Consider the following 27163-nt stretch of genomic DNA (forward strand, 5'->3'; position numbering starts at 1 on the left):
AAGTGCAGAAAGCTTGTTTAAATGATACCATCTAACCCAGGAAAACTTATTAGGCTAATTAAATACACAAGTCCAACACTGAACGCCCTTGGTCATGCTTTAAAGCCATGAAATGTACACTATTGTTCAAAAGTATAGGGTCATTTGTTTTAAAAAGAAATTAATACTTTTTATCCAGCAAAGATGATTACATTTCTTAAAAGTGACAAAGACATTCATAATGTCACAAATGATTTCTTTTTCAAATAACCACTGTTCTTTCGAACTTTCTATTCATAAAAGGATCCTGAAAAAAATGACCACAAAATATGAAGCAGCAACTGTTTTAAACATTGATAATATTCAGAAAGGTTTCTTTAGCATCAAATCATCATATTAGAATGATTTCTGAAGGATCATGTGACACTGAAGACTGGAGTAAAGATGCTGAAAATTCAGCTTTGATCACAGGAATAAATTACATTGTGAAAATATTAAAACAAAACAGTCGGTTTAATTTGTAACAGTATTTTTTACAGGTTTTACTGTATTTACAATCAAACAAATGCAGCCTTGGAGAGCACAAGAGACATCTTTTAAAAACTTTCTTTTTTTTATTCCTACAAACCCCAAACCTTTGACCAGTAGTGTAATTTTACAAAAGATTTTTTCTTTCAAAATATGGAAAGTGCTAATAAACTGTTATTCATCAAACACATTTTTAAGTTTCTGCAAATTTTTCAGACCCTGACTTTATGGTTTATGCAGCGAGGATGGAGTTAAAACATAAATGAATGATGCAACAGCACAATCAGAGCAGCTGTTTAGGTGTGAATGTGTGTGTGAGAGTGCATACAGACCTGTAGACCATGCCTGGGGAGCCTGTCTGTCTGAGAGAGAGGCGGGCGGGAGAGTCTGTGGTCGATTCGGGATACATGGGGAACGGGAGTGTGGGGGGTGTGGCCAGGCTGCCAAGGGGTCTCTCTCTCTCTCCTGTCAACCGACACGTCTGTCTCTCACCTTACAGGACCTCTGAAAAACACAAACGCAGATGAAAGTTTCAGCACATGCTAGAGTGCATTAATATACAACACGAATCTGAACAGCACTGCAGTGCTGCAATTGCACTGTAAGAATGCATTAACACCACTAGAGGGCGATTCTGCACAACGGGAAATGATGATGATGAGCAGAACATGGCCAATACACCAAAAAGAAATTTGTTTGTGCAGCTAATCCATAATGCAAAGAAATGATAGTGTCACACAATGCTGAGCTGCTGAATTTACTGCGCCAGAGCAAAATAAATCATATTTTGCTTGAGTAATGAGGTTGTATGAAGATTGAACCAATGTAGATTGATTTAGGAAATTATGATTTATTTTTTAAATGATGGTCAAAAAGATTCATAAACTCCCAAGTTATCAGTTTGAATCATTCAAACTAATTTGTCACTGAATCCACTAAAGCGAATAATGAATTAACATCCGACTATAACTTCAAGTCATAGTAATTTTCATCGGGAAATGTTATTGTATTATGCATACTTAAATCAGTACAATTACTGACTAGGTTGTTCATGTAACAATTGTAGGCTTAGTTAAAGTTACACATTCACAAAAAAAAACAAAAAAAACATAATAGTTACAAAACAGTGTTGTTTTGTTTAGTATGTTAAGACCACATAAGTGCTGATAATATACTAAACACGTCACACACACACATGGAAGTGAGATCCACGGCTTACAGATAGTGTGAATGAAAGGCTGCTTTCTGACACCCTTCTGTCCTGCCCTTGCTAGGTTCTTCTAAAAGGAAGCATTGCTTTAAGAGTATGTACGTATAGTGCAAGGCAGAAAGATAGTGACAGAGAGAGAGAGTCAGATAGATAATGGTTGTAAGACAGACACAAAAAGGGAACTAGGGCTGTGTAAGGAAGAGAAGAGAGAAGTGAAAGTAATACAGGGAAAAAGAAAGAAAGCTGACATTAATGTCAGAAGAGCTTTCTTGGAAACGGTTTAGTAAATACTCAAGTCTCCTTCAAAAACCAGTTCATAAGACATGAGGCGTAAATAAACATGCACACGTTCATATGAAGTTAAACATGTAAACATAAGCATCATGTTACTGCGCATGTCCGCAAGGTATTTTTGAATTATACTAAGAAAAATGTCAGATTCAAGCATTTACATGCTTCATTTTTTCCCTGTTGATTGGTTTACATGCACTGTAAAAAATGATATGGTCAACTTTCCTAAATTATAGCCTATACTTTATTGAAATAATAATAAACAGCAAATACTTTTGGTTATATAGAATGTCGTCAATAATTCTTGATAACATGACCATCTCTTCTAAAACCGCTTGTAATAACTATAATTCTTGCATGTTTGCACTGACCGCTTCAGAGCATCGAGCATCTTCCTCCGCACAGGGACAGGCAGGTAGGAGTGCGAAATGCACTGTTTCCAAACTGGAGGAGTTTATTGGCCCTTATGAGGTTCTAACGAACACCTTTGCATTTAACTCACACACACACACACATCAGCATTCTTTACAGCCACCTCTCATTTCAGCACTTATTACTCTTAAGCCCTATTCGGATGGGATTAACTTCACAAGGGTAGATGGAGTAATGTAATTTTACCACAGGACGTCTGTAATATTAATGGCCAATTTGCACAGGATAAGAGATCTCAGTGAAACTAGCAGAAGTGGGAGGGGTAACTTCACCCTCCTGTCGCCATACGTATTATGTTGCTTCCTGATATCACATGCGCAAACACGTAACTTATATTTATATATATATAAAACAGTTATGTCCGGTCGAACGATGTATTAATTAACTTCAGATTGTATTGTGTTGGTAAAAGGCACTTACCTAACACTAAAAGATGTTTCGTGCCTCTAACAAGTGCTTTCGATCTTCTTTCTGATCTGAATGGTGTGTGTAAAACACTTGAGTTTTGCCACAGACTCGTCCCAGCGTCTAGAACGCAACTGATGCTTTTTCAAGCGTCTCCATACTTGGAAAAACCGCGGAAAACTACTTTTAAACAGGAAATGATGGAATATTTACATACATATTTACAGCGGGTCTATTCGCACGGGATTAGTATTACCTGAGGTCATTTTTCCGGACCTTTTTACTGAAGGTAAAAGTCGCCGTAATCTTTACTGACATTGTCCGTAATGATTACCGAGATGCACATTTGGACAGGACTAAAATCACAGAGAAGCTCTGGTAATTATTACTTTACCCCACCTCTCCATGTTAAACTAGTCCCGTCCGAATAGGGCTTAACATGAGTGCTGCTGAAGTGCTTATCAAGGTGACTGTCCCTCCCATCTATCTCCACATACATGCGCTCTGACACCAGGAATAAGGTCTTTCCATTTCCCATTTTACGCTGCCTGCCCACCTCTTTCCATCACGCTAAGCGGGAAATTCTGGATGGATGTGTCCCGTGAGAGAAGGGCACTGTATGCAGTGTAGTAAAGAGAAGCTGAGGTCACACATCAGAGGAGTAACTGCGAGGAGGAGAAGCACAAGGTGACCGTAACAGTTAGTCCTCTTTAGCCTAGGCTGACAAAGTGCTCATGTTGCAAATAATGTGGTTCAGATGGGCTATAAATAGATCACCTTCAGTGTGATACTAAGCTTTATATTAGCGATCCACGATATTAAATTTCTAAGCCGATACCGATAGTTTGTTTTTTTCTTACGGAAAGAAAATTTCTCCCAAATAATGCTGCAAACTATACAGAGAACCCACTCATTTGGTACACTATAATATTGGTTACAATTAACAACAGAGGTATTATATTAATCTTCAATTTATTTTCAGATATAATAATTACACCTGAAGGGCCATATCTTGCACCCAGCGCAATTGACTTTGTACACCGACGCATGTATCATTCCTATTTTGCACCCGCCTTTTCCCTCTACAGACGCACGTCGGTAAATTAGGGAATGAACTTGCGCTCCTGGGGGCGGTGCAGCGAAAAGAGGAGGCGTGTTCCGGCGCAAACGTTCCCTGGTGCTATTTTGCAGTTTCAGAAAACAATTCCGCCACAGACCAGGAAAAACCTTGTCTAAAGTCAGTGGTGCGATATTCAGATGCTATTTTAAGGGCGCATGCTTGGCCATAATGTAGCATGTGCACAACGCGCATACATTTTTGCTTCTCTCATCTACACAGACGCAACAGTTGCCATTTTTGCAAACCATACATAATTACAAGGAAAATATTACCACACGAGGGAAATCATTGCAGTGTCCATGAAGAAGTGAAAAAATAGGCATAAATCTAGCTTACACATTTACCCAAATTATTATACGCCTGTTTAACCGAAGCTAATTTGGATTTACAGTGTCACTTCTCTGTCTTTTACGGCAAAGTTACTTGCGTTTCGCGTTTGACACTTGCGTTTCAGATCGTTAAAATAGGGCCCTAAATGTTTGTATACAACTCTGTTGCACATATAAGGTAGTTTTCATAAGCACTTGTCTTCATGGCAAATTTATTTAAACATACATATATAATTAACAGTAAATAATCTCCTTTTTATAGCGAACTAACAAACTGTGAACATCGGATGACTTTCCTAAGGTAAATGCAATGTTAAGTGATGTTGTTCACAAGCTGTTTTATTGACATCTTTCCACAGCTGAAACACTGATTGAGAGAATACATGAGACATGATACAGGTTTCGGTAAGTTGTACTGTATCTTTCAACAAACCTTCTGATATTCATGTATCCCTAATATTCATCACTCCTAAAAACAGCTGAAAGTGCCAAAAAGCTTTAAATCTACAGTTAAAATGCAACATACAATTATTTTCAGGGGGGACAATGCTGCTTTATGGCACCCCATGGATTTTGTAAGACATTTATTTATACATAAGGGCACATCCATCATGCTTGAGCACCAATTGGGATTTTTTTAAAGGTCTGATGTCCAGAAAATGTTTATTCTGCTCATTGTGAACTGTCAAAGTTGTGGTAACATTACTAGATAGAGGAAGAAATGGTAGAGAGAGGATAAAAAGGAAAATAAATAAATAAACATCACAAACTATGCTCTGATATTTCATGTCTTATAATTCAGAAGACATTTAAACTGCATTTTAGGGATCAAAAATCTTAGTATAAAGCATTGCTTCTAACATCTTAAGTTCTTCGAATCAATAGTGATAAAAAGTACTTATCAAACCTTTTATGTAAGAATGAGAAAAAATGCTCTAGCTTCTGTTGGCAGCTCATTATTGCTAAAGTGATACAGTAACCCGGCCGCTGGTATCGTGAGAGCTGGAATACTGCAGTGCTGCGGAAAGAGAGCAGACTCAGGCTTTGAAAGTTGCAGCATAGCTTGTGTTCAGATTTACTGTTCTGACGGTCAAACCAAAGCAAGGTGCACTCAGCGGATTACAGCAACTGGGAGTTTTACACAGGGGAAACACAAAGTGACTCTCTCCACTTCCACATATAACTGCATGAATGAGGAGAGAGAGAATGAGAGAAATGTGGGGAAGTTATTAGTGTACTTGACGGAGAACAGGGGTGCCATGATGACATGCTAGATTCAGAGTATGAAGGACACTTTTGACTATGGATGAGGTGCATGGTGCTTTTGACTTAGTGAACAAAGAGAGTGAGTGCGTGTGTGTGTGTGTGTGTCTGAGTGTGAGAGTTTGTGAGTGTGTGCGTCTGTGAGTGTGAGAGTTTGTGAGTGTGTGTGTCTGTGAATGTGAGAGTTTGTGAGTGAGTGTGTGCGTCTTTGAGTGTGTGCGTCTGTGAATGTAAGAGTTTGTGAGTGTGTGTGTCTGTGAGTGTGAGAGTTTGTGAGTGTGTGCGTTTGTGAATGTGAGAGTTTGTGAGTGAGTGTGTGCGTCTGTGAGTGTGTGCGTCTGTGAATGTGAGAGTTTGTGAGTGTATGTGTTTGTGAGTGTGAGAGTTTGTGAGTGTGTGCGTCTGTGAGTGTGAGTTTTTGAGTGTGTGCGTCTGTGAGTGTGTGTGTCTGTGAGTGTGAGAGTTTGTGAGTGTGTGCGTTTGTGTGAGAGTTTATGAGTGTGTGTGTTTGTGAGTGTGAGAGTTTGTGAGTGTGTGCATCTGTGAGTGTGAGAGTTTGTGAGTGTGTGCGTCTGTGAGTGTGTGTGTCTGTGTGAGTTTGTGAGTGTGTGCATTTGTGTGAGAGTTTGTGAGTGTGCGTTTGTGAGTGTGTGCGTCTGTGAGTGTGAGTTTGTGAGTGTGTGCGTCTGTGAGTGTGAGAGTTTGTGAGTGTGTGCGTCTGTGAGTGTGTGTGTCTGTGTGAGTTTGTGAGTGTGTGCATTTGTGTGAGAGTTTGTGAGTGTGCGTTTGTGAGTGTGTGCGTCTGTGAGTGTGAGTTTGTGAGTGTGTGCGTCTGTGAGTGTGAGAGTTTGTGAGTGTGTGCGTCTGTGAGTGTGTGTGTCTGTGTGAGTTTGTGAGTGTGTGCATTTGTGTGAGAGTTTGTGAGTGTGTGCCTCTGTGAGTGTAGTGTTGCTTTCGTCAACGAAAATTATGACGAAATATTGTCGTCAACGAACCGTTATCACCTGACGAAAACGAGACGAGACTAGACGTAAATGCATGGTCATGTGACGATGACTAAAATACATGTATAATGCAATATCGTTGACGAATAAAAACGAGACTAAATGTGGTTTAAAAAATAAAAACTATGCTAAAATGTCTCTTCATTTTCGTTGACCAAAACGAGACGAGACGAAATGTAACGTCACGACGAATGAGAGAGTTGTGCGTGAACCCATAGCTTTGTCGGCTTTAAATTCTGGATTGCGATCTGGTCACCCGATTATCAGCGAATTTAACCATATATTACTCCATTAGTTATTCTATTAAAATGTCTCATTGATATATTTGACACATTCATAATCATTACTTTTGCTGGTTCTTTGTGACAGCTGTTATGTGCGTTATTGGCAGCGTCTCTTGTTACATGAACACGTCACCGCATTAGCGCCAGAACATGGAGATTTTATTTTAGAGTATAATCGCACAACCTATTCGATATTTTATAATTAAATAAACTAATCGAATATCCAAAAATCGTGACTCATCCCTGCATGGAATCTCTTGTTTCTTTTCCCAAATCTTCACTCACGTCACGTCTCACCCATTTTCTAAAGGTAGCCTATTATAAACGTTTCTTGGTTCACTTTTAATTAAACCCTTAACTGTCACCGTCCCGTATACGGGACGCCTAACTTTACTTCCCTATATTACTATTTAATCCTAATCTAATTATGACAAACTATATATCGTTGGAAAGTTCTAAGACTCCTAAATAGATATTTAGGACTGTTTTTTTGTTATAAATTATGTAGGAACAGAAATAGATGAATTTATGACAAGAGTGCACCTCAAAAAATCTACGTAATAACAGGAGTTCTGACCTTCGTCACAAAAAGTTGACGCACACACTTTTAATAATTGATATGTTGGTTTTTATGCTAAAATTTCATTAGAAAATATATAATCTAGTATTTGTCAATAAAAAAATATAAAATAATATTATCTTCTAAAAAGTATAATATATATATTATCCTCTAAAATATTGTATTATATTTTTTTATCGCTTTTTTTTATTATATATCATATTTTATTAGTTATCATAAATTAGGTATCATTTGAAAGCTTATGATCTCAGAATTCATCCTGTGAAAACTGTTTTGAAATTGGACATTGTGTTACCATAGAAACGGTACTCTAAATTATTTTATCAGGCTCCTCCCCTTTTGGGCATCCTTATGTTTCATAATTTATGATCAAAATATTTTCTAATCTTGACAAAACACATATTGTCAGAAAGGTCTGAGTCTCAAGGTTCCATATTTTGTGACAGAAGTGATATTTGGACAGAAATTTATTAATTTGTTATGGTAGAATGCATACAGTAAAATTCAATGGAATTCAATGACACCCGGTGGCTATTTTTGGTAATACGCCTAAACAAAATCTCATGGGAACTTCATTTTTTGTGATATCAACTTCAAATTTGGAACACAACTTGGTTAGATATTTGGCTTTGATTTTATAGTAATTTTTTTGTAAAACATATTTTGTAAAATATATATTTTATATAAAATAAAAATATTAAATAAATTATATTTGATTTAATGTAAATTTAAACTTCCATAACTTTTTCATACTTTAATTTTTTGATGTGCTTTCACTTCAGCAATAATCTGCTATTTTTTACCTTTAAAACAAGACCAAACTTAGGTCTATACTCCAAAGCATTCTTGAATTACAACCATTTAAGCTTGAATAGTGCATTTTAATGTCCATTCTCAAAAAGGGGGGTGACAGCTAAGGGGTTAAGCCTATTATATTCGTATTCTTTACTGTGGTAAAGTAGAAAAACGCTGTAGGACAGATAGCCTACATTTGTACTTGCATGTCAAATTCTTTTTAACACAGTTTGTGCTTGTTATATTAGACATTGGGCGCGAGTTTAGTTGTAAAGCGCGTTTGACACGTGTGGGTGATTTTTAGTTTCACTTTCTCTGGCAGCGCAATCTCAAACACAGCCTAAATATCTTGCCCTTGTGGAGGATAAAATTCGCTCTTCAAACCAATTTACATCAAGTAGAAAACACGAAGATATCATAAAGAGATCGATATCTTCGTGTTTTCCTGCTCGTGTCCCACATCCCGCTCAAAGCGCAGAGTGCATCGCGTCTTTGTGTGGAAATATAAAACGAGTTTTTTTTTTTTTTTAATAACCCCCCGAATATTAAAATTTAATATTATTTTTTAATAATAATACCGCGGTGGTAAAAAAAACCTGCCACCGTCACAGCCCTAAATATAGGCCTACTAAATAGCCTATAATAAGATAGCCTTGTTTGAAATTATATATTGACTGGGTTAAATAGAATCGCATTACTAAAAAGAGACTAAAATACAATTTTCATTGACTAAAACTAGACTAAAATGTCATCAGTTTTCGTCGACTAAAACTAGACTAAAATGTCATCAGTTTTCGTTGACTAAAACTAGACTAAAATGTCATCAGTTTTCGTCGACTAAAACTTGACTAGACTAAAAAGAGTATGAATGTGACTAAAACTAATAAAAACTAAAATGACAGCCTGACACAAAGACTAGACTAAAACTAAAATTAAAACAGGCCGCCAAAAACAACACTATGTGAGTGTGAGTTTGTGAGTGTGTGCGTCTGTGAGTGTGAGAGTTTGTGAGTATGTGCGTCTGTGAGTGTGTGCATCTGTGAGTGTGTGCGTCTGTGAGTGTGAGTTTGTGCGTCTGTGAGTGTGTGAGTTTGTGAGTGTAGTGTAGAGAACAAGTTCTGATGTTCAAACAAATCCTGTAAAGTTTTCTGATTTGTATTTTTCTTTATTTTTTATAAATGATTATTGTTCTGACTGCTCAGGTCCCTTTAAACAAAAATATACATCTTTTTGTGCACTTTATTTAAAAAAAGCCTATATATATGGCAGATGTAAAGCATACATGTCTATGTTTTTTGTGTTAGTCCATTTTTTTACATTTATTTATTATTATTACTTTAACAGCTCAGGTTAATACTATGTTCAAGGAGCACTTTTTGCACTGTGAATTCTGTTTTTGAATAAAGGGTTGGAAATTAATGTTTTGTTTTTGTCTTTTTATCCGATTCATCGATTAATGTGAAATAGACTGCATTCACGGTTTGATTAGATTTGGACGTAGTGATCCTAAAGTTAATAGAGTGCTGAAGTAGTGTTTTTTGCATGAAAACCGATCCAGCACGGCACATGACTGCAAAGGTCTGCTGACTCAGCATGCATGCAACAGCCTGATCGCTGTTCTCCATGTTGAGACACACAAAGGGTGTGCCAGACGAAAGAAAGGTCACCAGCAGAACTCCTGCCTTGATGGAGAAGTGGTCCCAGCAGTGTGGATGACACAATCACCAGAGGGACTCGTTCCGTATTTAGGGGAATAGGAATTGTTAGAGCAAAACAGTGTGACGGTTGTCACCATAGAAGTGCCAAACAAACTGAGTACTGGTGTCACCTACATAACTTCCCTGCAGGGCTCTGGGAAAACGTCCAACACTGTAATGCAGGTACAATGCAGACACTACAGTGGGGGAAAAAAAAAAATTACAAAAAGAAAAATAATTGTACACAAAAAAAACTTTGTGCATGCATACATATAACAAATGCATGCATATGCACACACACACACACACACACACTAGGGCTGGGTATCATTCAAAATGTTCGATACCGATACCTTGACTTTGATACCGGTTCCTGAACGATACTTTTTTCTATACCAATTTTATGAAATCTACATTACCTCGAAAAAAAAAAAAAACGTCAGTTTTATTTTTTCAGTTTGTTGACTTTTTTTTTTACAGACTCAGAGACTCCAAAAAAAGCACCAATGCAAAAATTTTCTATATATCCTAATCATTTAACACCTTGTATTCTTTACTTCAGTGAGCTCATTGTTTCTGCCTTAAATTAATACATTGTTTAAATTAATATATTGTTAGTTAACTGTGATTTGTATATGTACATTTCTGAAATGCATTACTTACACAAACCTCTGATAACAGATCACTGTAAATTGTCACGTAGACACGCATTTTCTGTAAAGCTGCTTTGAAACGATATGTATTGTGAAAAGCGCTATACAAATAAATGTGAATTGAACTGAATATAGGCTAATTGGGGGCGGGATATATGCCTTGCGCTCAGCACACATAAAGCTTGCCGCAAAGCACAGGCAAAAGTAGCCTAATGATTATGAATGTGTCGAGAAAAAATAGCAAGGAGACATTTCAAGCTTTTATTGGCATTTTCTCATGTTTCAGTTTCAGTTCATTTGTGACACGCTCCAGTTCTTCTTGGAGTCGAAGACGGAGCAACTTTCTGCTCGTAAGTTTATTCCGTGCACTGTCAAGTGCTTCATCAGATTTGTGGTGTTGCCGGTATTGTCAGCAATCATCTTGTGACTGAAACTGGTTAAATGTACGCTTTATGAGATATAATAAACGTATAATATCTCGTTTAATCGCTCAATCAGTGTTTCAACGACGGAAAGACATCAGTAAAACAGCTTGTATACAATATCCCACGTAGCATTTTACTAACCTCAGGCAAATGTCCACAGCTTGTTAGTCAGCTGGAAAAAATTAACTCTTTCGCTAAATATATACACTATATTAGCCTATATATTAATTATATTTTACTTAACCTGTTAGTATTGTCTTGATTATTTAATGCATGTTAATGATTATTTACAGCCAGTGTGTAAATGATTCTATTTCAACAACGAATTGGAGTAAAAAACATAATTAAATTTAGAAGTTAATGCAAAAACTGCCATATGTGCAGTTTACATGTTTGCATACAATTTGTTATTTGAGTGTTGATGATTATATCTAAAAATAAATAGCAAATGAATTTAGGCTTATAGTTTCGGCTCTGTTGTTAACCTTTAATATTATAATGTATAACAGCTAACAGCTCCCTATATATTTTACAGCATTAGCAGAGATTTTTCTTTATCCTTAAGTAACTTTTAATTATTCAGTAATTGTTCAGTAAACCACTGTTTAATATAAGAAAAAATGATGTTTAGTTTTTTTTTAGCTTAGATATAGATTTTTTATTTGTCCTCGAGAGGAAATTTGTTTCCACCGTAGCTTCATATTTACGCTTTGAAATTCTCTTTGAATGCATTACTGTAAACATGATTTTTACAAAGAAAAGGACGAGTCAAAATTCTTCTACATTAACTGACACAGAACATGCCTTTAATAAAGTGGATTTTCACGTCCTTGAACATAAACCATTGTTAATGCCCTCTCCAACTTAAGACAAGTCCCATAGTGCCTTTGAATCACTTCACTGAAAGGTCTGTGTGACACAAACATCTAATCTATGTTGATTTCATCCTGCAGCAGACAGTGACGGCTGGCCTCCAAACAGATGTCCAGATACTGGTCCCTAAAGGCGATGCCGTATAAAGCTCTCCTAATCCATAAATAGCCCTTTTTATGGTCTCAGTCTATCCTATCTGACTACGCTGGAGACAGAGGTGACCTCGCAATTGCCTCTGACTTTCATCTTGAGACAGAGTGAACAAGTTAGCATCTACCAATGAGCAAGGATGGTACCTACAGTAAGAACCAGTTTCATTCTTCTGCAAATGCTAATATAAATGTGACCCTGGATCACAAAACCAGTCACGAGTCGCAAGGGTATATTTGTGGCAATAGCCAACAATACATTGTATGGGTCAAAATTATCGATTTTTCTTTTATGCCAAAAATCATTAGGATATTAAGTAAAGATCATGTTCCATGAAGATATTTTGTAAATTTCCTACCGTAAATATATAAAACATGTATTTTTGTGAGTGAATGCAGCACAATCGTGAACATAAATGCACAACTTTAAAGCCGATTTTCTCAATGTTTCGATGTTTTTACACCCTTAGTTTCCAGATTTTCAAATAGTTGTATCTCTGCCAAATATTGTCCTATCCTAACAAACCACACATCAATGGAAAGCCTATTTATTCAGCTTTCAGATGATATATACTCAACAAATTTACCCATGTGACTGGTTTTGTAGTCCAGGGTCACAAATGATTGTGATAACAGAGAAAATTGGGCACAAAACAACACTTCGACAACACATCTTTCTATTACACTGTCCGTTCTGATTGCATACAACAAGCATAAAACTTGTCAAACAACTTGCAAACAAATAATAATTCTGAACCAGCAAATTGGTCAAAAGACTCAAAAATCTAACTCAAACGCATTGATTGACTCACTCTTGACTTATTCACTGGACTGCTTATGATTACTTTTATGTTCAGGTAAAAAACTATTAATGTTTTATGTTACATTTGAAATACTTAAATATACTGTCATTTATTAAATAATAAATTACAAAAACAGAATATAGCTGCCAAAAAAACGAAGAACTACATTATGTATGATAAAAAAATCAATTACTTTTCAACCACAAACATAATAATTAAAGGAAAATCCCCAAATTCCTTATAATTCCCATTACTATAAATTAATGATTGAGTAAAATAAAATGGATATAGGAAAAAGTGAATCTACACAACTGCTTGCTTGACTTACACAATTGTGTTTAAAAATGTTCTTCAATTACAAATGCCTCTCACATCTCAATGTACAAATGATATGAGGACGGCAGAGAGCTGGTTATAGATCAGTAACTGCTCTACTCGGCTTAAGCCCTATTCGGCCGAGACTAGTTTAACATGGAGAGGTGGGGTAAAGTAATAATTACCAGATCTTCTCTGTGATTTTAGTCCCGTCCGAATGTGCATCTCGGTAATCATTACGGACAATGTCAGTAAAGATTACGGCGACTTTTACCTTCAGTAAAAAGGTCCGGAAAAATGACCTCAGGTAATACTAATCCCGTGCGAATAGACCCGCTGTAAATATGTACGTAAATATTTCGTCATTTCCTGTTTAAAAGTAGTTTTCCGTGGTTTTTCAAGTATGGAGACGCTTGAAAAAAAATTCAGTTGCGTTCTAGACGCTGGAACGAGTCTGTGGCAAAACTTTTCCACATACCATTCAGATCAGAAAGAAGATCGAAAGCACTTGTTAGAGGTACAAAACATCTGTTAGCGTTAGATAAGTGCCTTTTACCAACACAATACAATCTGATGTCAACCGGACATAACTGTTTTATATATATAAATATATATAAATATAGGTTTTATGTGTTTGCACATGTGATATCAGGAAGTAACGTAATACATATGACAACAGGAGTGACGGCAATGCACAAATCGAGTTACCGCTCCCACTTCTGCTAGTTTTACTGAGATATCTTATCCCGTGCGAATTGGCCATTAATATTACAGACGTCCTGTGGTGGTGAAATTACTCCATCTACCCTTGTAAAGTTAATCCCGTCCAAATAGGGCTTTAGATCTACAATATGTTTTCCATTCAGTTCTGCGGCAGTAAGGTTGGGGAAGCCCTCTCTGGCTCTCACCCTCGGTTTCATTTCCATCTCACCAAAAACACAGACTCACGCTGTGCCAGCTTTACTCCCCTGCATTTGGCACAGTCGACTTCAGAGATGTGCTCTGCTCAACCCGCTGGCCTTGCAGAGAGCCATAGTGCTAACAGAACTGCTGCAAAGGTGAGGTATTCAGATGAATCTAGGCTACACCACGACGCCTACTTCACAAAGTTGACTGCCTTCCTTTGTTGCTAATATAGGAGATGGTTGAATCAGCCCTGCATGATGTATTGTGTCAGGCTGGTTGTCCACTTGAGCGTGCAGCGCTCTGAAAGGTCACAAATCTGCAATGTGCTTTGTGGTGCTTCATGAAGGGTAAAGGGAAATGCAGATATGTGGGGATCACTGATACAAAGGGAAGGCGGGGATTAGGTTCTGCATAGGTGTGCATTTGAGGAGGCGGGGAAAGATTAAAAATAACTCTGTGCACTGTGGCACACTCAGTAATGTTAAGAATAGCCCTGAGATCAATATCTTTCTGTCTGGAGAGGAGAAAGGCATGAGAAGGACAGTTGAGCATTGGTTGCAGTCAGGGGATGATGATTGGCAAACAATCTAAAATTCACATTTATGGTCAAAATATTCTCTAGTACTGAAGAATTTGACTTGGTTTCCTCTAAGAACACACAAACACTCATGATGCAACATTACACACAATAAACTGTATGCACAAATGATACTAAATTAAATGATATATATATATATATATATATATATATATATATATATATATATATATATATATATATATATACATACAGAAAAAAATCTGAGTAAGATATACTTTTAAACAATTTTCACATTGATATTAAATTAAACTGAAGTAGAAAGATTGAAATAGTATTTTATTGTAAAACATATATTTTAATAATCTGTTTTATTTATGACCTAAAAAAAAAAATCTGTGTAAATTAATTTATACTACTAATAATACAACATCCTTTAAGAAACGCAACTTCTTGATGTCTCACAACTTGTGTGCTTTTTCTGGGTGAGACGGAGTGAATTCCGGCACTAATATCACGAACACACACGCCGTGCAGAGAGGACCAACCTCCAAGATCAAGTATTGCGATAAATAATACATTCAGTTTTGTTATGTTTTTCACCATACTCTATCATATACCCTTGAAATATTTGGCACATGTTGCATGGGATCATTCTGTGATACTTTTGCGTCTTTTTTAAAAACTTAGAATGATTTCTGAAGGATCATATGACACTGAAGACTGGAGTATAGGCTGCTAAAAAAATATTCTGCTTTGCCATTACAGAAATAAATTACATTTTTAAAATACATTCAAATTTGAACCTGTTATTTAAAATTTGTATTCTTGGTGAGCAAAAACATTTTTAAAAACATTTACAGACCCTAAACTGAATGGTAGTGTAGAAAAAAGGTTTCCTGCTGTTTTAAAACATGGCGAAGAAAAATAATACATATAGGAAAAGAATAAGGTCTAATAAATAAGGCTTAATTATATGCTTCTAATATCAGTCTAACATAATTGAGATATTGCCCATTAAAAAAACAAAAACATATGCTATTGTGACGAATACAGTCACTGATATAAAACCGGCGAGAGAGAAGTCACCTATACCGCTGGAGAAAGGCCAGTGTAAATGTGTGTAAGAGAGAAGTCATTACTCCTTATGTGCATGAAACACCTCCGGCTATGTCAAAACAACACGAGCTGTCCAAACATTTAGATCGTCAAATCACCAGGAGGATATACACTGATGCGGGTAAACTGCCGAGCCTTTCTTATAGCACCCATACGTCATCCATACGTCCTCGACACAATAAAGCACTTATAAACAGAAACATGGAGTGAAGCCAGATAAGCGTAGTGATGTTAAGTAACCTTCGTGAAGGGGTGGTGGAGAAAGTCAGGGCGTATTAAAGCCTGTTTTTACAATTACACGTCAGTATCTCTCAGAACGCACCGCTGCTAAATAATTCAGAATTGCCCCGTCTTGTTTTGTTTTGGTGTTCTTGTGGTTGTTCCAGTTGGTAGCTGTTGTGTGAGCCTGAACTGACTGAATCTTCCCCTCAGGATAGTGAAATATCATTCTGACGAATGTGGCTGCTAACTGAGGGGGAAAATGCTGCGAGAATGGTCCAGAATTACTAATGAAACGTGGTGCAAATGCAGCACCCCGTGCTGAGTGCTGTAAGCAGTCTGAAAAACCCGCCCCCAGAAAAAGCCTGCCTGCAGCACACACACACACACACACACACACACACTGAGGAAGAGGAGGGAGGAGAGGGAAGCAAAGAAAACTGCAGTTGAAGAGAGATTAGAGGAAAGAGCTGACTAGGCACAGCCATTCAAACAGTGATGAAGGTGGAAGAGACGTGAGGCAGCTTTACCCACAGCTGGCGAGCATTAGACGAATGCATGCCACTGGGACGGCACCTACAAAGAAGAGACCAAACCAGCTCATCATTATGGATGAAAAAAAAAACACTGATGCATCTCACATCATTATATATCACCAGACATTCATTGCACTTAGGCTTATTTTGCTATACACCAAGCACGCTGATACATCATGATTAATGAGCTATATATGATTGCACACGAGAACTGCCTAAGAGCTTGCTCTTTCCTTTAGGACAGTAAAGACTAATTTAAACGATACTTTCAACAACAACAAAAAAAAGAGAAAGAAGAAATTCATTGGACTATCGCTCCATAAGCTTTAAAAGCAATGCATTTTGTAATAAATATTCAGGAATAATTATATTCAGTTTATTTGCATTTATTCAGTTCAATATGACAAGAAATGTTTAGAACACTGATATGTTGGGTGGAAATGTTGCATCTCCATATCCAGAAATCATTACAATTGGTCACCCTTTATGTTTGTCTGTGGGTTTTACAAATATTTAACCATTTTAAAAAGTATTTTTTTAAAAGAGCATGTGACTAAACCTCGCAACTCCATTGGATCTTCAAACTCTCTATAAAACTTCATAACTCCACCCCACCTCTATCATGAATGAAGTCAAATGCGGATAAATAAAGAACAGGTTCTTTGAATAATAACAGTGTTTTGTTTGTTTTTACTCAGGAAACACTATACAGTTCCTCCATTTTTCACGATTCTGCGATCGCTAAAACGCAAAAAACTAAATGTTGATTTTTTTGGCGATCCTGCATAATTTGCTATTTTACCAAAAATAATAGCAAAAAAAAAAAAAAAAGGTCTTACAAAAAATAAATTTGAATGATCTAATTGAATTATCTCTAACTTAAAGTTGTAATACATTATTTTCATGAGGATCCGTTATGTCAGTGATGTCTGTGTGAAACAAAGCAAACCTTTCTCACCTACCGTAAGTGCCAAGGACCGGGCGAAGCGATCAAGAAAAATGGATGAATGACCAAATAAAAAGTATGATATGTTTGAAAGTACATACAGTAAGAGTCAATAAAAGTGCTGTATACCATAAAAGAGAACTCAATTCAGTACTGACATATTACCCAGACTGGTTGCGGTTTTCTGTGCATGCATTTGCTGCCTGTCAGCGCATACCTAATTGTGTTTCCTTTCTAGGTGATCGCAGAGACCATTGTCTACTTAGGCTTACGATGCTTTTGGGAAACGCAGCCCAAAATGACATCTACTACTGAGGGGACTGAACAATCAGTTAGCAATAGGCTAACAAAGCAAAACAAAATGATACTATACACTAGGGCTGGGTAAAAAATATCAATTTCTCGATTTTAAACGATTCTCATTTTTTACGAAACGATATCGATTCTTAAATCCCAAGAATCGATTAGGCAAGTCGTCCTGTTTTCAGTTGATGAATGAATGGAACACTGTAGCGCGCATCCCGTCCAATAAATCACAATAATCTTTGTGCTTTGTTATGATAATGATATGAATGATGTGAATGAAGTGAAACAAGTGAAACATGAAATGAAACAAAGTCTCAGATTTCAAATTACGTCCATTTTCTTATGAGATTCAAAAACATAAATACTGTTTTGGCGCTGTGGCGTGAGATCGCTCTGGCTCAGCTCAAGAGAAGCAGCAGCGATGACCTTCTCTTCCGCCTTAATAATTATAGCACAAAATAAACATGAATGAGCATCTGAAAGTGTGTTAAAAGATAGAGTACAACTCTGTATCATGCCACATGGAATCGCTCAATCAGTGTTTCAACCGTGGAAAGACGTCAGTAAAACAGCTTGTAAACAATGTCATGTAACGTCACATTTACCTCAGAAAAACCATATCCAGTGACCATAAACTCGTTAGTCAGCTAGAAAAATTAACTCTAGAGAGGATCATTTTGCTAAATATATGCACCATATTACATTTACAAGTTTTTATGACAGCCACCATTTAAATGTTTATATTTTATATAACTTTATTATTATAAAAATAAATAAAAGTGTAATATAAGTGTTTGTATACAAATCAGTTCATTTTTACCTTCAATATTTTAGTAGGCTATAACTGACTCCCATAGTTTACAGCATTAGTTAAGAGATTTGTTTTCCTTGAGAAAATTTGTCATGTATTGTATCTGATATCCAAAATAATCAATATTGAATCGAATCGGAATCGAAATCGAATCGAATTGTGAAATTTGTGTTAATACCCAGCCCTACAATACACATGAGAACACGTTACATCATTTACACTCGACCCTAACCGGAGCGACACGATGTGTTGGCCACTCTGCCTGAAGGACCCTCCCAACATCTATATATAACATCCATAAACACATGAACAAAAACACGGCCCATCTGTCTAATTACATACATGTCCACACATGTGACTCAGATCTGTGCTGTTTTCAATGCATTTGCCTGAAGGACATTTGTTTCCTGACTGCTCTTTTAAAAAAAAAAGCTAATCTTCACACTTAATCAACATCTTGCAATATGCTTCAGAAAAAACAACAAGAAGAAATGCACACGCATTACAGTATAGATATGAAAGCGGCTCAGAACACGAGCTTCAGGTTCAGGAGTAGGAAGCAAAAAAAAAAACAGCCATATACAGTTCAGTGATTAACATGATTTTAAAGTGGCTCAGGTTTGCTGTGCATGCTGGGGTTTTGTACAGAGACACTTATGAGTGATTGTGCAAGCCTTTGAACGGGCGTCAGCTGCAGTTGTACATACGCATGTGGGCTGAAGCAAACTAATGTAAAACTGCATCGGGTGTGTGTGTGTGTGTGTGTGCATACTAATGCCCCAGCAAAATACTGTAATGCTGATTTGTACCATTTAAAAAACAAAGGTGTACACTAGTGGTCAACAAATATGGGTTTTTCAATGATCAACAATGATCTACAAAGCAGGGTGGCTGATTGCCAATAAAATGCAGATACATACTATAATTTCATAAATAGAAAATATTTTCTAATGAATGCGCATTATAGGCATAACTGCAGAAATGTAATTTATATTTTCTTAATTTTTACACGTATATAAGTGTAGCTAAGTAAAGACTGTTAATCAGCCAAGCATGGCACAGTTGTTTGCTAATGCTGATAACATCAAAATGACCAAATATCAGCCTGGCATGAAGTCATTTAAAAGATCTGAAAGAGTTGCAATGTTTTGCTCACATGGCACATAATAATCTCTAGCGTGAATCAGCATTCTGTACAAACTGATCCCCGTATGATAGTTCTGTCAATAAACTGCAGAGTTTCAGCGTGGGTCGTGATAGTGTAAAAGTGCATCATCACAATCTGCTGCAACAAAGCCATCAGCATCACTGATAACATCAATTTCTTGCTCACCTCTTAAACAGGACATACTGGAGCAAAGGTGCACAAACACACACATACACACACACACCAGAACATAAACAGACGCTGATCCAATTGGGGAGTTCAGTCACGCAGCAAAGCTGCGATTGGTTAGAGACCAACTGCATAGCAGAGAAGCAGCTTTACTCAGCAATAGTCATCCTGTCTTGTGCCTCTCCAGTTCTCCCTTCTGAATAAAATGTTTCTCAGTCCTTATGTGTGTGTGTGTGTGTGTGTGTGTGGGGGGGGGGGGGGGGGGTGTCCTATCCTCTTTTCTCTACCTCCTTCTCTTCCTTTTGCATTCTCCCTCTTTCCCTCAGGCTCTCCCTGCAGCACATACACATGTGATTGTCCAATGAGACCTGGCTGATGGAATATGACCTCTTCATCTTTGACTGATACTGATACAGGACAGCATTTAGTCAGCAGCGAAAACGAACCGGACAGCCTCTGCCAAGAGGTTCATTAAAAATATGATGAATATATACAGTGTTTCCCCTAGAATTTTTTCCAGCAGCGGTGCTGTTACCAAGGTTGTTACCAAGCCGCGTGGGGGGGGCATGCACCTCCGGAAGAATTTTTTGTAAAATAATCCCTTAAACCATGACTTGTGGCAAGTTTTGTAGATAGAAATGGACATTTTGAGACATACAAATATGACATACCATCAACAGATTCAAGGCATGATTATTGCAGCACGTACCTTGAACAGGGGCCGGTTTCACAAAGATAGACTTTGACTATGGCTTAGATATAGTAGATAGTCAGACTTCAGATAGACATCTAAATCAGACCGTTGCACAAAGCACTTAAGACTCTGACTATCTTAAGTAGGACTACACTGCAATGCATTCTGGGTAAAATAAGACACTTTTCAAAACAAAAAACATGGCGGATCGAGTTAGCGCATTCAACCGCTCAGTGCTGTTTACCCCAGCCGAAAATATGTGTTTGTTGGAGGAGTATAACAGTTACAAGGACATTTTACTTGGGAAATTTAGCGGAGAATGTAGTAACAAGAAGAAATGTTTAAATTATGAGCCATTTTCCCTTTTCTTTTGGCTGTTTGTAATGTAACTGATTGTTACTGCTGGTTGCCAAGGTAACAGAGTCTTAGACCTAAGTTAGCCTGGGGGTAAGGTGTCTAATGTTTTTGGTCTAAATTAAGTCAGTCTTTATTTTTGTGAAACAGTCTAACTTGCATTAGACTAGTCTATTAGCAAATTTTAGACTTGTCTAACACTATAGACCGGTCTAAAATAGCTTTGTGAAACCGGCCCCTGGTCACAAACAGAAACCTTCATTTTATAATTTTAGAAAGGATTATTCATGTTTTTCTTTTGTGTTAATTTTCAGCTATAAGGTAGAAATTGATAGGGGAAAAATAAACGGCACAACCCAGAAAAATATTTTTTACAATTTATTTAAAATTTTATCTTAATGGCAAAGGCCACACCAAATCTGTGAGCACTTAATTTTTCTGGGCTTTTCAGAAGATCTCTAAGACTCTTTGGTAATTGAATGCTATTGTGGGGGGGGGGGCATTAATGCTGACACGCATGCACGTGGCCAGATGCTGTCCTTGTAGCCTATTCCTCAGGTCTGTCTTCTCTTCACCTAGAAATAAAGGTGAATTTTTTTTTTTTTCACTGAAAAATAGCAGTATTCGCTACAAATACCAGTGAAAACCCACGGTTCTCGGGAACCAATTTCGCAATTCGTACCGCTTTCTCCTTTCCACAAGCGCTTGCTCACCCGTGGCGTCTGTCGTTGCTATGCAACAATGAACAGAGGCGCGCCTGGAGCGTGCCGCGTCCTTCTATTATGAGCTGAATACATTGTAGAGGAAACACTCATATATGACAAATGCAAATACAGGTGAAACTCGAAAAATTAGAATATCGTGCAAAAGTTATAATTTTGATGATTAAGGCTTACAGCTTATGAAAACCCCAAATTCAAAATCTTGGAAAATTTGAATATTACATGAAATCAGTAAAAAAAAAGGATTTTAAATACAGAAATGCCAGCCCTCTGAAAAGTGTAATCATGCATATGTATATAGTTATATATAACTAAATATATTAGTTTCACCTTTTAATTTGAATTACTGAAATACATTAACTTTTGCACGATATTACAAATTTTCACCTGTACACATGGCAGTAAAATAATGTAGCATCTGTATACTAAACTATATAAAAAAGGTGACAAGCGTCTTTTAGAAATCCAATGATGCTGTGATGCATGGACACCACCATTCAAAGTTTTTTTCAAAAACTGTAATATTGTGAAATATAGTAATTTAAAATATTTATGTAATATACTTTCAAATGCTATTTATTTTTGGCAAAGCTGAATTTTCAGCAGGCATTACTCTAGTCTTCAGTGTCACATGATCCTTCAGAAATCATTCTTGCATGCTGATTTGGTGCTCAAAATCATTTATTATTATTATTATCAAAGTTGAGATCAGTATTTTTGTGGACACTGTGGTGCTTTTTGCAGGATTCTTTAAAGAATAAAAAGTAAGAAAAAAAAACATTTACAGTATTTGAACATTTTCTGTAGAAATGCAATTCTTTATCATCGCTTCTGGTCAATTTAATGTGTCCTTGTTGAATAAAAAAAGTGTCAATTTCTTTCAAAGCAAACCTACTGACCCCAAACTTTTGAAGAGCAGTGCAGCTCATAGGTTTGTAATCACGTCACCTGCATGTAACGCTACAGATTAGCCCACCTGTTTTTACAGTAATTTATACAAGATATTTATAACATTTTAAAAACTATTTTAATCCCACCATTTCAAAATATTAACTTTAATGAAAAAAGTAATGTCAGAGTGGTGTTATTTTTATCATTTGTCAAGTGACTTATAACCCTAATCCAAAACATGTTGAGATGGAAAATGCTACAACCAATATAAACATCATTAAAAAAAAAATTTAAACTCGGTTTTTCAATGCTCATCTGGCTAAAAATATGTCAGCAGTCTAACAAGCCTAGCACTACTAACCCTCTCATCTCCTTCTTCACTGATTACCTAAATTACATAACATTTTACAATAACTGTTTTGCAATTGAGTTGCAAGATCTATTTTCCTTTCATAATGCATTAAACATGCTAATAAGTTTCAAGAAATTGTTTCAATGAAATGACCTTTATTCCAAAGGAAAAATGTTGAAGGCACAAGAATAGGGAGGCCAGGGGACAATCCAGCGATCTGACAAAGTGTAATCAATTTAGTGCTTTATCAGAACCAGAGCTTCCATTATTGAAAGGAGGCCCACAATTTATTGGCAACGATGATGCAGTGCTGATTAGCAGGGAAAAAATGATAGCGATGCTTGGCCTCAACAGCGCAATCTATATGGTCAAGATGTTTGTCTACAGTAAGAAAAGGGCAAACGGGTGTGCTCTAGTTAAACACTAATGAGGAGAGAATGGAGTCGTGCCTAATTAGTATATTCAGCTCTTTTGCATTATTGTCTTTTTTGGCAAGTAGGCAATGTAGAAACAATAATCGAGTCAACCGAAGTTAGCTATCTGCAAGCTTTGGTTGTAATAAGACAAGTTATCATTTAAATTAATGTTAACTCTACTGTGATTTCAGCTGAAACGTGGCTCTAGGCAAATGAGGCTGGACATAATTAACGTGCTAGTTAGGATAGAAATAAACATGCAAATGTAGGTCAGTGAAAAATTTACAAGACCCCGAACTCTAATGCAGCTGAACCATTTGCTGTTCATTAAAGCAAATGAACCCTGTTTATCAGCCGATGCTATAGTACTGTTGTCCTTTATGTAGCCAGGGAACAGGTGGAGGGATGGTCTGCATGCTGAACCCCTGGAGAGAAAGGTCTGTCTCACACTCACTCTTAAATAGGCCTGACGCGAAACTCATAGTCCCAGGGTCCAAAATTCACCCAAACAAAAGCAGTGGGAATTGAGAAAATGTACAGACCACGAATGTGTGTTTTGCATGATTTCAAACCGTTTCCCCAAAAACTCCCGTCTTCCAATGATTGGAAACAGTAAGTCCTACCTCAACAACACTCATGTCACTGATTGAGCCAATCAGCACTTCTATAAATTAGAAGTATATAAATAGATATATACTATAATAAATAGAAGTAAATGCAAGTAAATACATCTTTGTGTGTCAGTTTTTGCAACCAACTAGCAACAGCAAGTATCAACTCAACTTAAGACAAACCCCTTATAGGGGTGATGAACTGAGAAATCAAATTTTCCTTGAGCTTTTGACATATAAGAGGTCATCATACTATAAGAATATGCAAGTTTCAGAACTGAAAATGTCCTTGTTAGTCCAATAAAAGCTTTTATTGACACCGGGCACATTGACCGTTTTTCAAACACCGCCTCCGCAGAAGATGATCAACGCCTACTTCAACACTGCCTGTTTAGCTCCGCCCACCGATTCACGCATTACATGAAGCTCATTATAATATGCAAAACTGTTATCCAATCATAGCAGTGGGCGTTTACTTCCAAGTCTTCAATGCGGAACGCCCATAAAAACCGAGCGTTTCAGGAGCTAGGCTCAAAACCAGGGTAGAAAATAGCCTATTACTCATTCATTTTGATGTTTTTGAATGTAAAAACCAAGCGAACGTCATAAGTTGACCTCAGACAACAATATGACATTTTTTTAAAAGCCAGTTCATGACCCCTTTAAGTTAAGAAATAATTAGTTATCATTCGTTTTTAATTATAACCTAAATTATAACTAGCCTAATTATAAACAAATTCTTAGCTTAAGGGGTTTGTTGTAACCAGGCCCAAGTCCTTCAATGTGTCCTGCCTGAACTTCCCGTTTAGTTAAAAGAGACTTCAAGACAAAAAAGGAAAACTATGTAATCAGAAAGGTGCCACAAAATGTTACTACAAACATTTTGGCATCCTAAATTACTTTGAAGACATGCATCAGTGAATCAGCCTGGATTTCTTTGATTTGTTCATATTGCTTTAGTCAGAAAAACAACAATAAAGTGTTCGTTTTGCAATTCCAAAAAAGAAACATTATTGTCACCTGGCCAAGTTTTACTCGCATTTGGCACTTGGCGAGAGTCCATTTTGGACCTTGTATAGTCTATACTTAAAAATTCTTTGGCAACATGACTGGGTGGTCTAAATGAAAAAAGAAACACACACATCTACACACGTTAGCACACACCTGCGATGAAGACAGGTGTGATAAATGCCGTAGGTTACCCAGATCTGCAAATGCACACCTTCTTCCTGGTGGGACTCCCAAACACGAGTAATGCAGCAAGACAGCAGCTCTGCGTTTGCACCACAGGATGGTTAGAGAGAACTGTTAAGGCGTTCTCTCCGAGGAGAAGCTTAAATCTACATGCAGAGCTTCCCTCATGCTTGCTTGAAAAACAGTCTGGTAACTATTAAGACAAATCTGCTGCAAAACAACTGCATGAAATAATTAATATCTCAAATTTGTCATCCTCTAGCATTCTCATCCACATCCATCTTTGGACAGTATCTCAGGATCACATAAAAGACCACCATCCTTTTTTCAATTATTCTCAGTGCTGTAGATCATATTAAGCAGTACAGAGAAAGACACTGAAACATGATATATTATTAGCCTAATTTTTAAGGCATTGTATGGTGTTTTAGTCTTAAGGCGTTTTCACACTTGAAAGTCCGCACCAAGATCCGAACCAAAGTTCATGTTTTGATACATTTTATAGACCTTATGTAGCCCCGCCCCTTTTGTCTTCCGGTCTGTATTTGCACAGCGATCTTGCGCATTTATGAATGAACGGCTCGTTTTAAAATCTTCCCGGTCTACTGACATTTGTTAAGACATCTGCTTTAAACATTACAATCCTAATGATAACTTTCATTAACTGCGCCCTTGTTTCTCTGGTGCATAAGGTCTATACATTCGGTAAGTTTCGGTTTGGTTTCACATTGCAATTATGCGAGCGCACTAAAGCACTTTACCTGACGTACTTGCGTCCTGTCGTCATCATCTATGTAGGCTAGTTCAAATTCGCCAAATGAACGTCCTTGTTGTGCGAACATTTTATGGTCGCCGGCAGGAAAGGAGGAGAAGAGCGAGCAATCCTGCGGGAACCACCGGAAGTTCCTGTAAATGGTCTGAAAGTCCGAACCAAACAGAAAATGCTTTCACACTAGAAACAAACCAAACCTTTGTTCAGTTTGATCCGGACCGAGACTACCTCTTTTCGTCTGACCAAATTTCGTCTGTTTGGTCCGGATCGTGGTCCAGGGGAGGTTTCACACTTGTAATTTTGATTCGGATCAAACTGAAAAGTCAGAAAATCCGGACCAAACAAGGTAGGTGTGAAAGGGCCCTTTAGAATAGCATTGCCTTCACTTCTTAAATGCATTAAAGTGATTATGTGCCTAGAAATTCTTTATTTTAGCTTTATGTACCAGTGGCATTCAAAATTCTTTACAGTTTTAACGTTAATAAACAATATTTTATGCATATTAATCATTATGATTTTTGACATTGTTAGGGATGTGAACTACAAGGAACTGAATGATTCTAGCACTTTTCAGGATTAAATATTGATTAAGCGTTTCTGTATTTCAGTAATTCATTCAGGAATCTGACTATACTGGTCATGTATGTATGTTTCAAAAACCATTAAAGGAGCCAAATTATCTATTTGACTATGTTCATATTGTCACAGAAGTACTGGAATAAGTTTATAGTTTGGATAAAAACACTGATGTCTAAAATAAGCAAATCACCTTTTGAAAGTAACTTGGTGCTTTAAATAATGATTAAAACAATGGCAACCAGATGGCAACAAGTGACTGTTAAAAAAATTATTTGTCATTGAATCCTTCATTCAAGAGATTCGTTCAAAAAACGCTGATTGATCCAGTAATGTATTAGTATTTGAGTGAATCAAACCCATTTTTTTTTTTTTTTTTTTTTATTCAGATTAATAAAACATTTTAAATAGACTGCAGCAATTAACATTTTGTCAGAACCAATGGTAGATCATGTTATTTTGTTCAGTTGTTTGTTCAGAATCATGGGAGAATCATGATCTCTTTTTGAAACAAAAAAAATCGTGATTCTCTGTTTACCCAGAATCGTGCAGCTCTCCTGCATAGAGGAATATAAGACAAGCATTACTTGTAATATGTATCATTTACCATATGACAGCAGTTTATTTTGTATATTACCAAGGAAATAGTATGTCTTATGAAAATTATGAGCTATCTGTGCATTATACATTCCAATCACTGATGCAGTTTAACACCGCAAAGTTAAAAAA

General features: G+C 36.8%; 1 protein-coding gene across 4 annotated transcripts in view; it reads right to left on the reverse strand.

The window, feature by feature from the left end:
- kcnab2a (potassium voltage-gated channel subfamily A regulatory beta subunit 2a) overlaps positions 1 to 27163 on the reverse strand; it is a 100418-nt gene that overhangs the window by 64544 nt on the left and 8711 nt on the right. For all 4 annotated transcript variants that reach the window (XM_084100175.1, XM_084100174.1, XM_084100176.1 and 1 more), the window contains one exon: positions 840 to 1011. In XM_084100175.1, the coding sequence (XP_083956301.1) occupies positions 840 to 916 (77 nt within the window). In that variant the 5' untranslated portion in view covers positions 917 to 1011. The remainder of the gene's footprint in view (positions 1 to 839; positions 1012 to 27163) is intronic.

This window comes from Abramis brama (genome assembly GCF_963993115.1).
Source record: "Abramis brama genome assembly, chromosome: 23".
Classification (NCBI taxonomy): domain Eukaryota; kingdom Metazoa; phylum Chordata; class Actinopteri; order Cypriniformes; family Leuciscidae; genus Abramis; species Abramis brama.